This window comes from Ruditapes philippinarum, unplaced genomic scaffold (genome assembly GCF_026571515.1).
Source record: "Ruditapes philippinarum isolate M1 unplaced genomic scaffold, ASM2657151v2 ctg497_1_1_1_1, whole genome shotgun sequence".
NCBI classification, from domain to species: Eukaryota; Metazoa; Mollusca; class Bivalvia; order Venerida; family Veneridae; genus Ruditapes; species Ruditapes philippinarum.
Genome location: NW_026867165.1, coordinates 127,098 through 144,590, shown reverse-complemented (window position 1 = coordinate 144,590; position 17,493 = coordinate 127,098). Strand labels below are relative to the sequence as shown.

Below are 17,493 nucleotides of genomic sequence, written 5' to 3'. Positions count from 1 at the left end.
CTGCCAATAAGGTAAAATGACTATGTCAAATCCTTTTTGAGAAACTTGCGACACAAGTTGAAAATCGCAAAAAAGTGAAGGGCAATAACTCTAAAAATACTAAATAAATCCAGACGAAAATACCTGGTGCACAACTGCACATGCTAATCAATATTCCTGTAAAGTTTCATGACTGTAGGTCAAATACTTTTTGAGTCACGTGCGACACAAGTTCAAAATTGCAAAATTTTACTAAGTCAAGGGCAATAACTCTGAAAATACTAAATATATCCAGAAGAAAATACCCAGGTGCACAACTACACATGCTGATCAACATTCCTGTAAAGTTTCATGACTGTAGGTCAAATACTTTTTGAGTTACATGCGACACAAGTTGAAAATTGCAAAATTTTACTAAGTCAAGGGCAATAACTCTGAAAATAATGAAAATTTCCAAACGAAAATACCCAGGTGCACAACTACACATGCTGATCAACATTCCTGTAAAGTTTCATGACTCTAGGTCAAATACTTTTGAGTTACATGCGACACAAGTTGAAAATTGCAAAATTTTACTAAGTCAAGGGCAATAACTCTGAAAATACTTAAAATATCCAGACGAAAATACCCAGGTGCACAACTACACATGCTGATCAACATTCCTGTAAAGATTCATGACTCTAGGTCAAATACTTTTTGAGTTACATGCGACACAAGTTCAAAATTGCAAAATTTAACTAAGTCAAGGGCAATAACTCTGAAAATACTAAAAATATCCAGACGAAAATACCCAGGTGCACAACTACACATGCTGATCAACATTCCTGTAAAGTTTCATGACTCTAGGTCAAATACTTTTTGAGTTACGTGCGACACAAAAGTGAACGGACGGACGGAAGGACGGACGGAAGGAAGGACGGACTGACAGACGGACGGACAAGGGTAAATCTAAATGCCCGCCACTTACGTGGGGGCACAAAAACCAACTCAATTCTGTGAAAAAAATTAATTGTATTACACCAAATTTAACAGGTAATAAATACTAAGTGATAACACTAGACAAAACTTGATCCAAAACAGAACCTGAATTCAAATGAGTTTTTTAATTTCTTATAAACCATTAACATGTCTTCATTAAATGAAGGAGGTTTTTTCTTTATCATATTCAAGATGTATTTGTATCTTTTTTCTTTATTTTCAAGAATCTGGTGAAAGAAATAAAACCAACTCTGACAATGCGGAAAAAATCGACTTAAAGCACGGAATGATTCAACATGACCATAAACTTACCAGAGGCACTTGAATCTGGTTTTAGGTACACCACTACATATCGAAAACAAACAAGACGGTTATCGTATAATTACTCACATATAAAAATATAATTATACAAACCACTCTCCCAAACAATTACATCACATTTTTCATCTTAATACTTTACTTAATTTACATAATTTTATTACCTTCTTAGTAAAAAACCCGATTATTTATTTTACGAAACAACAAGAGCTGTCCGTAAGACAGCGCGCTCGACTTTTTTATTGCTTGCCAATAAAAAAAGTTTTTGCAGTAAAAGGCAATACAAGAATCTCTGTATTTTTAAAGTGAACAATGGCCATGAGCATTAAGATATTTAGTGAAGAATTATTTTACTGAATTGTGTGATACCCTTGAACACTGCAGGTTCAGTGGATAGGAATGAATTTTTTTAGATTTTTTAAGTTTTTTAGTGCTTGCCTATAATACAAAACATTGACAGTTAAGGGCCATAATTCAAATAAAATCTTTGACAGAATTACCTTCTCCTGGACATGTTTGGGAATCATGATTGTAAACAAGTATTCCAACTTTCAAATTAATATCTCAAACAGTTCAGTCAAAAAGTGGACTGGTACTAAAAACTTAACCAAGATTCTAAGTCGATAAAAGGCCTTAATTTTTAAAACAAATCCTTGACAGAGTTACCTTCTCTTGCGTACAGATGGGGGTAATGATGTGAAATAGCATTAAAAGTTTCAAAGCAATATCTCAAAGGGTTAAGGCAATAAGTGGATTTTACCCATATTCAATGTATTTTCTAAGTCAAAAAGGGGCATAATTCTGTCAAAAACCTTGACAGAGTTATGTCCTCTTGTCTGTTGATGAAGGTCGTGATGGTAAACAAGTATGGTCAGTTTCAAAGCAATACCTCCAATGGTTTTGAAATAAAGTGAGGTGGTACAAAAAACTTAACCAAGCTCAATACACTTTCTAAGTCAAAAAAGGGCCATAATTCTGTCAAAAACCTTGACAGAGTTATGTACTCTTGTCTGTAGATGGAGGTTATGATGGTGAACAAGTATGGTAAGTTTCAAAGCCATACTTGTAATACTTCTTCTGAAATAAAGTGGGGTGGTACGAAAAACTTAACCAAGGTGTGACGCCAACGCCGACGCCGGGGCGAGTAGGATAGCTCCCCTTTTCATAGAAAAGTCGAGCTAAAAATTGATTATTTTATTTTACAAAACAAAAATAACAATGATGAAAACTGCAAAATTACAACTGCAGAAATTAAATTATCTCCTATATACAAAGTCCTACAAACTAGTACAATTTTAATATTTCTTGATTGCATATCTTACATACAAGCCATCTTGCCAGATTCTTTGCACTATTATGTAACTTTTTATTATACTTTTAAAATACATTTCAATAATATTCTTCAGATGATGACTTTCTATCTCTTTGTGTTTTTCAAATGTATATTCATTCAAGTTTATACTTTCTAGTTTTTATCATGGAGGAAAACCACTAATGCAACTTCATACAATATTTCAAGTGTATTGCAATGCATTAATAAATGGTCTGTCCTTGCTGATTAACAACTTTCACCTGACTGTGCAAATGAATGCCTAGTTGGTGGAATTTTTTTTTGTAGTATTGAGAAATTGAAAACAAGAGGGCCATGATGGCCCTGAGGTTGCTCACCTGTATATAGGCCCCCAGAGCGGGGCCAGTTTAAACCCAAGGGCTTTTATTTGAACAAACTTTGAAGACACTCATTAGAAGATGTTTCACAATGTTAAGTTTTTACTACACACATATAATGAAAAACAATGATCTCTCGCCCCCCCTTCCTCCCCCCCCCCCCAGGGCCAATTTTCACCCGAGGGCTTTTATTTGAACAAACTTGGTAGACACCCATAAGAAGATATTTTATGCTAAACATCTAAGCTCTAGCATATTGGGTTTTTTAAAAGAAGATTTTTAAGTTTTTACTATACACATATAGTTAAAAACAATGACACCCCTGGGGCGGGGGCAGTTTTGACCCCAGGGCTTTTATTTGAACAAACTTTGTAGACACTTACTAGAAGATGTTTCATGCTTAATATTGTTGTGAAATTTGAAACTTGTCTGTTACTAAAAGAGTATTCTTTTAGGATGGTATATCTGGACAACATTTCTAAGCTGGTTAAAATGTTTATGTTAACTTTTACTCATCTTTTGTTGTAAAACAATTGACAGAATATTGGCACAGCTCAGTTATTTTTAGATTATGAGCATACCTCATTCCAAATTTGGAAAGGTCGCGCAGACAAAGGTCACGCGACACTTAAGGTCGCGCAATAGGAAAGGTCGCGCAGAATCAGCTTTCCCATGCATGCTAGTTCCAAATATGGAGAGGTCGCGCAATAAGAGGTTGCGCAGTCTAAAAGTACAAGGTTTAAGTTATTTTTAGCCCTTCAGCATCTCAATTGTTGTTAACAAAGCATATTTTGGTCATATCAGATTTTATGAATGGGATTCCTTACTGCTTTATCTATGTACAGGTTACTTGGTTCAAATGTTGAGCTGTATGTTGTAAAGCTGGAGAGATTATATTTCTGTTGTTTAACGAATTATCAGTCAGTATTATAAGTTTATAGAAATGTCAATCAGTAGTAAGTGTATTGGTCTTATAAGCCATATATAGTACATATATCTTTATTAATACAAGTATATTTTGCACTATTAAGTTGCATTATTGGACAGATAATAATTATGCTATTGAGTGTTAACATGTAAATTTATATAACTATTATGTATTTTTGTACTTATGTTTGTATTGTACAACAGTCTGTATACCTGAACTAGTTGCAGGCCAATTTGAACATTGTTAAGGCATTGTCAGCACTTTTAATAGGTTGCGCAACATTCAGGTCGCGCAATGAGTTGTGTGCCAAACTGGTTAGCGCAAGTGGGTCGCGCGACAGTCTACTTTTGCACACCACCCTAGCTGCGCAAACAGAAGGGTATATAAGCTGGGAACTTTTCTAGCTGGGTGGGTTTTTGAGGAGTTTTGAGTTGGAGTTTGTTGAGTTGAGTTGGTTAGTTTTTGAGTTAGTAATTGAAGAAATGTATTTGTTGTTGTTAAGAATTTTACTTTGGTTTTGACTGTTGATAGAAAATAAAATGATGCATTATTTTGATTTACTGCAATAAATATAATCCTGCTTTCACTTGGACTTGACTTGTTCATTGTACCAGCATAGAGAAATGGTTGACTTTTAAGCGAAAAGAGTGAATAAACAAGACTTTTCACAAAAGGGAAGTTTTCGTAACAATATCTAAACTCTAGCTATTTGGGTTTTTTCAAAGAAGATTTTTTAAGTTTTTACTATTTGCAAAAAAGGGAAATCAATTACCCCCCCGGAGGGTGGCCAATTTTGACCCCAGGGCTTTTATTTGGCAAAACTTTGTAGACACTCACTAGAAGATGTTTCATGCTTAATATCTAAACTCTAGCTATTTGGGTTTTTTCAAAGAATTTTTTTAAAGTTTTTACTATACACATATAAGGAAAATCAATGTCCCCCGGGGCGGGGCCAATTTTCACCCCAGGGCTTTTATTTGAACAAACTTGGTAGACACCAATAAGAAGATGTTTCATGCTGAATATCTTAGCTCTAGTTCTTTGAGTTCTTTAAAAGAAGAATTTTTAAGTTTTTACTATATGCATATAGGGAAAATCAATGACCCCCTGGGGCGGGCCAATTTTGACCCCAGGGATTTTATTTGAACAAACTTGGTAGACACTCACTAGAAGATGTTTCATGCCAAATATCTAAGCTCTAGCTCTTAGGATTTTTTAAAAGAAGATATTTAAAGTTTTTTCTTTCGGTTGCCATGGCAACCAGAGTTCTGTATGGAATTAAATTCTTTGAACAATTTTTAAAGGTGACCACCAAAGGAACATTCCTGTGAAATTTGGATGAAATTGGCTTAGTGGTTTATGAGGAGATGTCATTTAAAGTAAAAGTTTACGGACAGACGGGCGTACGCCGGACGAAAAGCGATCACAAAAGCTCACCCTGTCACTTTGTGACAGGTGAGCTAAAAAAAGAAAAAAATAAAAACCCCAAGTTTTACAAAACTTGTTAACATATCAATCCCTATAACACTGCAATTAAATTAAAAGGAAAGGTTTTATAATAAATCAATACAAAAACTACATATATCTCAAATTGTTATATAAAAAACTTTTTTTTATTATTACTTATTTCATAGCAAAACTATAGGATATATGAATAAATAATGCATTTCCAGAAGTCGGTATCTTCTTTTCTTATAAATTTTCTGTTCTATTCAAAATAAAATTTGTTTAATTCTACAAAGTTATACTAAACATATTCAAAATCAACATGCCCAAATAAATGAAATAGAAAAACAAGATATAAGAAAATAAATACACAATTTAAAGGAACAAATAAACAACATAAAATTAATGGTTAAATCAATGATTAATTTGGGTAAGATTATTCTTCTTCATTAATTCACACAGAGTGGTTATTTTTATAACTGACAGGCCTATGCAGTTGGTCCGGCCATGTTACCAGAGGCCAAAGAGGTCTTCAGACTCCATGCTTTTGGTACTCAGGATCCCTTGAATTTACAATGGAATGTTCAAAATTCAAAGGTCTATCATACAAATTCAGCAGGGTTAAAAAACAAAATAAAATTTTTTGGAGCTGGCCACATACAAAACTGATTGACAACTTGTCTTAAGCTTTTTTGTATTGAAACACCGTATAATAATATAGCAGTGACAAAGTCAAAGCAGAGCGAGTTGACATTACATAAATTCTGCAGAGTTAAGTTTTAACTTAAACAATCTTAAACAATCTCCCCAGCTGGGAAAAATCAAATAATTTTTTACAAATATAGTAGTGTAAGGTCTGGTTAATCTTAAATCAATGTCCAGTCTAATAAAGAAACCATCACAAAAAGGCTTTAAGTGCAACTAGAACTGCCACTCTCATGGTGTGAATACCCCCGCATACCACTTTGTCAGAATCAACAGTGGCCATTTAGAGCTCAAGGACAACCTCCCTGCCAAATCTGAGGTTCTAAGCCAGTGCATTGCTAAGTTATGTATTCTACATACTTCAAATGTGAAAATGTCAAAATCAATACACTGCGGACAGGTATTCTTAAGCATTTGAGCAGACAAGCTTATTATAGTAAAAAATCCCTGTGACCTTGACCTTTGACACAGTCACCTTAAAATCAATAGGGATCATCTACTAGTCATAAACAACCTCAATACCAAATATGAAGACTGTTGACCAAAGCATTCTAAATCAATTGAGCGGAAAAGCTTTTTAAGTCAAGGCCCCTGTGACCTTGACCCGGTGACCTCAAAATCAATAGGGGTCATATACTAATCATGACTAACCTCCATGCCAATTATGAAGACTGTGGGTCAAAGGAATCTCAAGTTATTGGGCGGACAAGCTTTTTTAAGTCAAGGCCCCTGTGACCTTGAACTTTGACCCAGTGACCTCAAAATCGTTAGGGGTCATCTACTAATCATGACTAACCTCCATGCCAAATATGAAGACTGTGGGTCAAAGAAATCCCAAGTTATTGGGCAGATAAGCTTTATTTAGTCAAGGCCCCTGTGACCTTTGACCCAATGACCTCAAAATCAATAGGGGTCATCTACTAATCATGACTAACCTCCATGCCAAATATGAAGACTGTGGGTCAAAGGAATCTCAAGTTATTGGGCGGACAAGTTTTTTTAGTCAAGGCCCCTGTGACCTTGACCTTTGACCCAGTGACCTCAAAATCAATAAGGGTCATCTACTTACCATGACTAACCTCCATGCCAAATATGAAGACTGTGGGTCAAAGGAATCTTAAGTTATTGGGCGGACAAGGAAAAACCGACGGACGGCTGGACGGGGAGACGGACGGACGTCCGGACAAGCTGATTCCAGTATACCCCCCTTACAACTTCGTTGTGCGGGGATATAAAAACCTGAGACAGAATGTTGAATCATTTTTCTGGTGCATGAAAATGGGAATCAACACAAAATCAAAGGAAGACTGATAAAGAAAGTAAGAAGAAAATAAGTGACAGTTTCAGATGACCACACATTACAGCCCTAAAGACTGAAAAGTAAAAGAAAGCTGATCTAGCAAAAGAAAAGAGAGAAAGTATCTGATTAGGAAAGAGAGAGAACAGTAAGATACTATATGTGACTAAACACCTGTAAAGTGGACAAAAAAAATTATGTCAGAAATCTGTAAAGTAAACTTTCAAAGTTGATAAGTCACTGTACAGTAGTATTCTTTACAGTGAACAGAAATATAATTAAAAATACTGCTCTACAGTAGAGTTTCCCGGACTGTTCAGAAAAAATGGACTGATATACTGAAAAATGAATTGAGTCAGGATTAAAAAACAAAATAAAGCTGTACAGCATGACAAGTTAAAAGAAATAAAAACTGACACTGTACAGTACAACTTGGTAGAGTTTACAGAAATAAAAACTGAAGATGACGCAAAAATAAAAGAAACTGAAAATCACAAAATGACACTTTTGAGAAAGTGGGTGGGATATATGCACGATGAATGGTGCAACATTTAAATGATAATACAGCACCTCCACTGTAGTTTGGGTCCTCCGTGGACGCCACATTTGAGACTTTCACCAATTTACGCTGAGTACCTTGTGATCGACTTCGTTTCAGTTCAGGGCCCGGCTGTTTAACACCACGGGCTCTATAAGTTGTAGGGCTCATGCAAATGCCGTTTATCTATAAACAAGTGAAAATCAGTACAAACCATACAAATAACTCTTCAATGAAACGAAATCAGGAGAACTTTAACTAAACCCTATTACATGGCCAAAATGATAAGGAAACCAAAAAGTCTGTATAACTCTGTAATCTTCTGAAAAATAACTGTTTAAAATGATAAAAACACACCAAATAAATTAATAACAACAACAAAAAGAAATATACTGCAAGTGCTAAAAGATCTGACTAGGCCAAAAAAAGTGATGCATCTGGGCTATACAAAACCATAGCAGTCCTAAAACCTTTGTTGAAAAAAACAAAATGAATAGAAATCATAACAACTGGACATAATTTATCTACTTAACATCTATTCAAATGGCACACAAAGAAATATTCATCACACCTTTTAAAATCATAAATACCAAAAACAAACACCTTAAATGCAAAAAAAAAAAAAAAAATATTATCAAAATTCTTTTTTCCCCAATCCAAGCCTACAAAATAATTTCACTTTCTTCATTTATTGTTCTTCAATTTAAACAATAAAAGAAGTGAATTGCCTGCGAACATAGGCAGTTTTAATACAGAATTTCATTTTTTTTTCAGTCCAAATTTTCTGTATGACTGGTAAGCCCTGCATGCACCATGTGACAAAAGTTAAACCACCCTAACAGAAAATCTGCAAATAAAAGAAATAAACTTTTATATCACCTAAGAGCAATTCTGAAACATGCATGTGTTCATAGTTTGCTCGAAGGGTACATAAAATTGGACACTCACATGTCTTGAGAATGGTATTTCTTTAACAAGAAACCTACACTTTTTAATGCTGGATTTTTTTTCTGGGGCAACATGAATTAAATACAAGTTAACAATAAATTAAATGACCCTATCAATAAAATTTTATTCAAAGCTTCAGTTGAAGGGAAATTCAAAACTAACTGTCAGAATTCCACCGTTTGTTAATAAAATCTGAGAATTCTTATATAAAAACCAAATACTTCTTATAAAAGTCAGAATCAATAAACATACAAATATTATATCAACTTTAATAATTTCATTCAAAATTGAAATGACTGCTAATTGGGTTACATGATCATTACATATACTTCTTAGGTTAACCATCCAAACATATTCCTAAACAATACCTTACTTCATTGATAACAATCACAGAGGGACAAATAATCCCAGAGGTAACTTTATAGAAAATTTCTTTATGGCATGTGAGTGTTTTGAAACTAAATGTAACAAGTCAATCTAAACTATATAGACAACATTACCACAGTGAGTTACGTGGGTGTTGATACATGTAAACACACTTATCGAACACACCCTGCTGCACTGGCATGCCTTACCCTGAAAATAGTACGATAAAATAAAACGTTTAATATCATGTCACTTGCATAAACCAATACCCTGAAAATAATTTAGTAGTATATCATAGTATTTCTCAAAACCAATACCCTGAAAATGTTAATATTTGGTCATATTAATGCCCTGGAAAATATTAATATTAGGTAATATTAATACCCTGAAAATGGTATGGTTAGAGTGAAATGTCAGTCTTGTTATATCGCTGGCAAATACCCTAAAAATATGATGGTGGAATAAAATGTTTAATATACAGTATCAAAACAAATATACTGTGAAATATTATGGAAGAAGAAATTAATCATTTCTCTTTCGGCAGTAGGTCAGTTACACATTATATCCCTGCAAAAGAAAGAAATGGACGAATCATGTCCTGTGTTAATCAATTTGTCAGGAATATCCTTAACAAATGAGAGAGAATATAATGTTTTTGCTATAAATTTGTACTTAACATCTCACCAATATTAAAGTATAAAATAATCTAAAATGAAAAAAATTATGAGAATGATGCATATACTTTTACCATTACAGATTTGTGGCATGAACAAAGTCAGGATGGTATTTATTTTTTTAATTAAACTTATAACAACCCCTGGTAAAACAGATCCATGCCCTTCATCCATCAAATATATATTTGTACATTTACACTAGGATGTACACATATCCACTCAAATATGAATAAACCTTAGACATACGCATGGCAAACAAAAGTATGAGAGAATGTAAAACAAAACATTATATAAAGCAAAAATCTAAAAAATTAAAGTTAATATTAATGGAGGTACAACTACACCTTGAATAACACCAACACAATATATTAATGATAACTTGGTAACACAATAACTAGATACATTCACTACAAAAATAAATAATGTACAAAACATACAAAAAGAATATAGAAGATTACAGATTATATACAAAAACTGATCTGTTAACCAATTTATTGCAAGCAATATAAGTAACATTATGCACAGCAAAGTCACTCAGTTTCAGGGTCGAAATTTTTTTGAAAGTCAACAGTTTCAAACCTTCTGTAGATTTACAAAATAAATCTTTTATCAAGTGATAATGAGGCCAAAAAACAGAATTTTCTTGACCTTGAAAATGAGTCACTAAAATCAGAGCATGCAGCACTAAACAGACAAAGAAAGCTAGGAAACAGGCAGCTCATAAACCTACCATGGGAACCGTTCACCAAATCTCTCACGGTCATTTTATTAAACAATGGTTTTGAGTTGCTATTATCCTCTGTTAAATCATTCACTAGTACAATTTGTTCTTCTCTCTTTTTAACTTTCTTCTCCAGTTCAGTTTCTTCATCCTCATCATGTCTAAGCACTAACTGTTTCATTTTTACACTCATCCTTCTAAAGAAACCATTTTTCTTTTCAATCATTGCATCATCTCCACCAGCAATACCATCATCATCGGTCAATATAGAGTCTTCATTCTCAGACCTACTTCCCTGACTTGCTGCATCCTCGTAACTATAACTCTCAGCTTCCGAAGGAATATCACTCTCATTTTCACTGGAATGTTTTCGGCGCCTTTCTCCATTTTTATCATGCTTTTTACCATGTCGGAACCTTTGCTTAAATTTCTTTATTGAGTATTTATGACCAAGATGATGTTTGGATTCAGTATCAGAGTCTATGATTTTCACTTGAGGAGATTCTGCTTTAAATTCAACAACATTTTTCTCTGCTTTGAGGATATCTTCATGAGATTTACACTTTTTCCTTTCAGAAATGTTGCTTGTCTCATTATCAGTTGCAGGCACTAATGGTAAAGAGGAAGTTCTTACAGTCATAGCTTTTTTGATAACAGGTGACAAAACCTCCATATTTTTGCCTTCTATGTGATTCTCAGATTCTACATCTTTTCGTAATACAAGAGGTGTAGGAGGAATGACGACAACACCTGGAGATAAGTCTGTTGGACTTGTCACGTTAGAGCTGTCAGAATAATACTGACTTGATAATGATAGATTATTGTAATCAAAACGGGTGCCAGAAGGTGGGGCAGTGTTAGGTCCACTGTCATGTTTTGCTTCATTTGTAATATGCAATTGTTTGCTTGTGCGCCTTTTTCGTGGAGGCGCTACCGGGCTTAAGACATCAGGAGAGGTGGGCTGAAAGCAGGAGAAGAAAACAAAACTAAAAATAAAATAAAATAAAACCACAATGAGTAACATGTCTGGACAAAAAGCAAAGAATATTTTTAACAACAAGCATTGATTGAATGGGACAATTTTGTTGAAATATAGAAAGAAAGAACTTTATCAAATGGGTTAATTAAACAAGAGGGCCATGATGGCCCTGAAATCGCTCACCTGTATATAGGCCCCTGGGGCAGGGCCAATTTTTACCCAGGGGCTTTTATTTGAACAAACTTTCTAGACACCCATTTGAAGATGTTTCATGATAAATATTTAAGTTCTAGCTCTAAGAAGACTTTTTAAGTTTTTACTATACACATTAAGGGAAAAAGAATGACCCCCCCCCCCCTCTTGGCGGGCCAATTTTGTCCCCAGGGCTTTTATTTGAACAAACTTGGTAGACACTCACTAGAAGATAATTCATGCTTAATATCTAAATTCTAGCTCTTTCAGCTTTTTAAAAGAAGATTTTTTAAGTTTTTACTATATACATATAAGGAAAATCAATGATCCCTAGGGGCGGGGCCAATTTTAACCCCAGGGCACTAGCCACCTATTAGAAGATGTTTCATGCTAAATATCTTAGCTCTAGCTCTAAAGGTTTTTTAAAAGAAGATTTTTTAAGTTTTTACTATATACATAAAGGGAAAAACAATGACCCCCTGGGGCAGGGCCAATTTTGACCCCAGGGCTTTTATTTGAACAAACTTGGTAGACACCCACTAGAAGATGTTTCATGCTTAATAGCTAAGCTCTAGCTATTTGGGTTTTTTAAAGAAGATTTTTTAAGTTTTTACTATATACAAATAAGGAAAATCAATGACCCCCCGGGGCGGGGCCAATTTTGACCCCAGGGCATTTATTTGAACAAACTGGGTAGACACTGACTAGATGATGTTTCATGCCAAATATTTAAGCTCTAGCTCTTACGGTTTTTTAAAAGAAGATATTTTAAGTTTTTTCTTTCGGTTGCCATGGCAACCAGAGTTCTGCTTGGAATTAAATTCTTTGAACAATTTTAAAGTTGATTACCAAAGGAACATTCCTGTGAAGTTTGGATGAAATTGGCTCAGCGGTTTATGAAGAGATGTTGTTTTAAAGAAAAAGTTAACATACGGACGGACGAAAAGTGATCACAAAAGCTCACCATGTCACTTTGTGACAGGTGAGCTAAAAAGTCATTTTTTATCCAAACAAGAGAAAAACTAAATATAAATAACAAATACAACAATGAAATACAACATTTTGACTAGGAATATTGACTATTTTAATATTAAGTTGTGTCAAGCCTCATTTGATATCATATGACAATAAGTCTTATAATAAATTTTATCCTGCTTAGTTAGGTTAAATTGAATTTAAAAATAAGTTTGTGATTTTTCTTTTTCTTCAAAATCAAACAAAATAGTTTTAAGCCTATTCATACTTATTCATACTTGTATCTTTTTTATTTTCTTGTTCTTTCATTACTTCTAGATTTTGTTATATTATCTTCATAGTTAATACTGATACTGATTTATGTCTAGGTCTTGTGACCTTTTTTTTTGTCAACTTCAAACCCTACTTTTAGGTGATATTTTATGATATTTATGCTCTTTTATTTCTAGGACTAAAGGTTAACTATAAACAATAAACAAAGCAAAGACATTTGCAATACAACATTGTGACAGAACATGCTTGGGTTGACATTTTCGAAATGAAAAAAAAAATAAAAATTGCTATATGTTTTAAACTCTTAATTAGCCTGCCAGCAGCAAAATTTTCTAGCCATGCAACCAGAGCAGATGAAAATCCCTGCTGTCTAATCATGGTCTGCACTGTTTGCTATTTAGTTACTACATATTTTGATTTTTCCCCCCTAAAAATGATAAATGGTTTGCTCCATATTGAAAGATAGTAAAGTCCATTTAAGATATATAGCAGATTATAAGTGTTCCTTGATCACAAACTTCACTAATATATGACTAATATTTTTCTAACCTACACAACTCTTTTTTGTATGTTGTACATATGACATTCTCACCCCAATTATGACACTGTCTTCCTAAACATGACATTTTTTCACCTAAATTTGACATTTTTAGAGCTTAAATTTGGCTCTTTCATTTGAATCATTAATATTGACTCTTTGGTGAAATATGATAGTTATAACCCTCATTCTTTCATTGAAATATGATATCAATTTAACTAAAATATGACATCATTCTCTTGCAGGGCTTTTTTCACAGGTTGGGGAAGCAGCCCAGCCCTTAATTTTGGGGGAAAATTACACAGTATATTTGCAAAAGGGGAAGAAAAAACTTGATGTAAATTCAATTTTTGGGATGATTTTAAAGAAATTTTCTTTGGGGAAGCAGTCCTATACCGGCCCCTGTTATAGAAGGTAAAAAGGCCCTGTCTAGGTTTTGATATCTTTCATTACCAAATTATGAAATATTCACCTAAACCTAAACATGAAAAAATTTTAAGCTTACTTCACCTTATAGTAATACTGGCTAAACCTAAATGTTAATGAGTCTATATTCACAATGATGTGATGATGATGATCATATGTGTTGTAACAAGGCTACAACTTTAAAATATATATTTATAAGAAAGAACTTTCCTTGAGCAAGAAATTTCATTATTTTGATAAGTATAATTAACTGCTATTTTTGATCCTCTTTCCAAAATCTATGGCATCTACTGGTACTTTTTGGTCATATTGTGATGTTCCAGCTTTACTGGTGGAGGAAGACCTCAGGTGCCCTTCCGTGCATTATTTCAGGCACGAACGGGCACCTGAGTAGAACCACCGACGTTCCGTAAGCTAGCTGACATAAATTAACCTAATGTCAAGATCTTTCACAAGTCAGATACTAAATTTTACACTGACTATACACTGACACACCATGTTCATTTAACATAACTGTGAACAGTACCAATGTATAACCAATATTCAAAATTCTATACCAAATTCATAAAAATATAACATTTCCTTCTAAATTCAACATATCAGTTTTAACAATGTTTTAGTCAATATTCATCAATAGTTTCTGAGTGTAACATTTTACAAATGTGAAATGAGATTTACATTTCTTGTTATATTTGTTGTTTTTGAAAAAACCCAACTTTCAGAACTTCAGTTGGATATAACTGTAACTGTAACAGTAATTTTGTTTTTGCACAAAAAATGAAAGAATTAACTGGTATTGACCAGAATTAAGCCAATATTTCTACTGAAAATTAGCATGGTTTACTGTGTAATATTTTAGCAACATTAAATTTTTTGTTCACTATATTTCCCCCCCCCAGAAACTCGAAACCATTGACAAATTCTGACTTTGCATGGTCAAACAACTTTCCAAAACAATTTTGTACAAAGGTAAAAATACATACTTGATCACTAGTTGGTGACCTTGCCCCTTCATCATTCAGTGCAGGGTTACTCCCATCTAGAGGCTGGGGCTGCATAGGCTTCTTGCCCCTCGGTGAGCGTGGAGCCCTCTGATAGGGGTCCATTGAACCTATAGGGGTCAATATGAAGATAACAGAAATATTTCACAGCACCAAATCCCTCTGTTCAAACACTGTACCAACAGTTGATATGGGTGTAAAGGTAAAATTAGTTTCAGGTATAATAAAGCAAGAACCGGAGGTATTTGTAATGGAAAAGATGGAAGCATGTAATTTACCGGGAATAAACTGACTGGAACTTAACTTACCGGAACTAAAGTTTTAATCCAACTGAGGAAAAACCGAGGCTATAATTATTGGCTTAACAGTAATAAATGTTCAGGATAACAGAAATTTCGGTAAAATGGGTATTCATATGTAAGGTAATTTAAGCAAGATTCTGAAATAGATCTCCTTTTATATCCAAATTTCAACATTTATGCATAACAAAGTTTATACTAATAATACAATTGTGTTTTCCTAATAATGGTTATCTGCTGGAAGTTTGTAACTTGATTTTTGTTTGTTGTGTTTAAAGTTAAACAGCTGGGGCAGACACTAAGCAACAAAAGCTTAGCAGTGCCTAAGCATTTTATACTCCAGTTAATGATATGATAAATATTTTACTGAATAAAACTCTTTCGCCCATATGACTTGCAATTTATTAAGAAAGCATATGCAAATATATCTTATTAACAAAGGCATCATCTCTTTTTTCAAGCATTTTATTGCATAGCTTTTGTAAGCTTATAATTTATTATCATATACAGTTTTAAAGAAGCTATGAAAAAATTTTTGGCACAATTTTCTCCTTTTTTTACTCAAGTTTTATTTCAGCTCACTCTTACTAACTTGTTTGTTTGAAAGTCAACTGTTCTATTTAAGTTCTAAATCATTTTACTCAGATTAAATTTGGTACACTGTTATATTACTAGACTAATTCAACATAGTTGAGACTAGTTCATCATAGTTAAATGTGTAGCTCTACTTTGTACTAATTTGACCCGTTCACCATATAAAAAGATGCTACTTTAGGTAATCATCGTCAATTTACAGTGACAATACTATCTAAAACTTGATTCACTATATACAGGATTGATGATCACATGACATATGTTAACGATACCATTGGGTCACCACTAACTGCTGTGCCAGAACTTTGTGACACAATGTTACCATATAAACATTTTAAAATAGTCACAGGTACAGCCATTAGCCATGACCTAATGTAAATGTAAAACAAATGTCACATGATCACCCACCCAGTTGAATTCCAACCCCACCCACTACAGTTGCTCTCATTTTTGTAATTGTCAGATTTCTGATAATTCCAGGAAGCGAATCAGAGTTCAGGAATAAAGTGTCAGTTTAATTTGTATACATGAAGTATCAATGCTTATAATTGGAAGTATACATGCACAGATGCAAGTACTAAGAGTGGTTTTGATTGGATAAAATTCTTTCATATCAGTCGTATATCAATGACATTCAATAAATTCCATTTTGTTTGTATGCAAGGAGAATATATAAAAGAATTTGATTGGTGGAGACTATTGCAGAATCTATTTATAGAAGCGGAAAGCTATATCTGTCGTACCATACAAGTCAGGTGTTCCAAGGTTGAGCAGACACGTTTTCTGAATGATATCTACTATTGCCAGGCCTGATTCATTTCCAAATGCTAACCTAAAACAAAGAATAAGAAAATTTTCAATTCCATACTTGTCAACTTTTCCCACCTATACAATCACACTGTAAGATAGATATTTAGTGCTGTATGTCAGATAATAAAGTTGATTTTTTTCAAACCTACATGAGAATATCACTATAGCTGTGTTTAGCACATGCTTAACAGTATTTGAATTACAGTACAACACGAGAGAGGCAGGGGACCTATGTAAATCACATAAACTACTTTTTCATGATCAGCCCATTATACTAGTTTGGTAAATGGTAGTTGAGGTATTTTTAAATGTATACAATTAATGATTATGTATAAAAAACCTTACTAAACTTGACTGTCATACTATAAGTTATAAAGCTCTAGTAACATAACTTGTGTCATGTTATATGACCAATACTTACAGACCATATGAAGAATTGATGGATATACTAGTTATATTGCCCGGGTGCTCACTGTCCATCCAGGTCAACAGGCACACAATATCTGGCTGGTACCCTGCCCCCCATTTCCGTGCCCCACTTCTCACCCGTAATGCTGTTATCTGCTCTGGCTGTAAAAATGACAAAGTATGATCATACTAAAATTATAAATCTTATCGCCATTTCCACACACCACCTCCTCCTTTTGGTTAACAATGAATTCTTATATGGATAGCATTTTCACCATTACATTTGCTATACTAAATTCATACAGCTCTTTACTTAAGGTATCACATTTTCTTCATTCTTTTTCCTCAAGGATTCACTTAGCATAAAGAGCCCTTCCACATTCAGCATAGCATTTTCTTAAATTCATTCCCTTTACTTAGGTAGTTTATGCA

General features: G+C 33.7%; 1 protein-coding gene and 1 long non-coding RNA gene across 4 annotated transcripts in view; one reads left to right on the top strand and one right to left on the bottom strand.

The window, feature by feature from the left end:
• LOC132735092 (syntaxin-binding protein 5-like) overlaps window positions 1–17,493 on the bottom strand; it is a 119,603-nt gene that overhangs the window by 25,194 nt on the left and 76,916 nt on the right. For all 3 annotated transcript variants that reach the window (XM_060721996.1, XM_060721995.1, XM_060721994.1), the window contains 4 exons: window positions 17,075–17,223; window positions 16,587–16,675; window positions 14,933–15,060; window positions 10,576–11,527 (listed from right to left, as the gene is read on the bottom strand). In XM_060721996.1, coding sequence (XP_060577979.1) covers window positions 10,576–11,527; window positions 14,933–15,060; window positions 16,587–16,675; window positions 17,075–17,223 — 1,318 coding nt within the window. The remainder of the gene's footprint in view (window positions 1–10,575; window positions 11,528–14,932; window positions 15,061–16,586; window positions 16,676–17,074; window positions 17,224–17,493) is intronic.
• LOC132735094 (uncharacterized) overlaps window positions 1,469–17,493 on the top strand; it is a 55,359-nt gene continuing 39,334 nt past the window's right edge. Inside the window, exon 1 of the long non-coding RNA XR_009626406.1 lies at window positions 1,469–1,659. This is a non-coding gene — a long non-coding RNA (uncharacterized LOC132735094). The remainder of the gene's footprint in view (window positions 1,660–17,493) is intronic.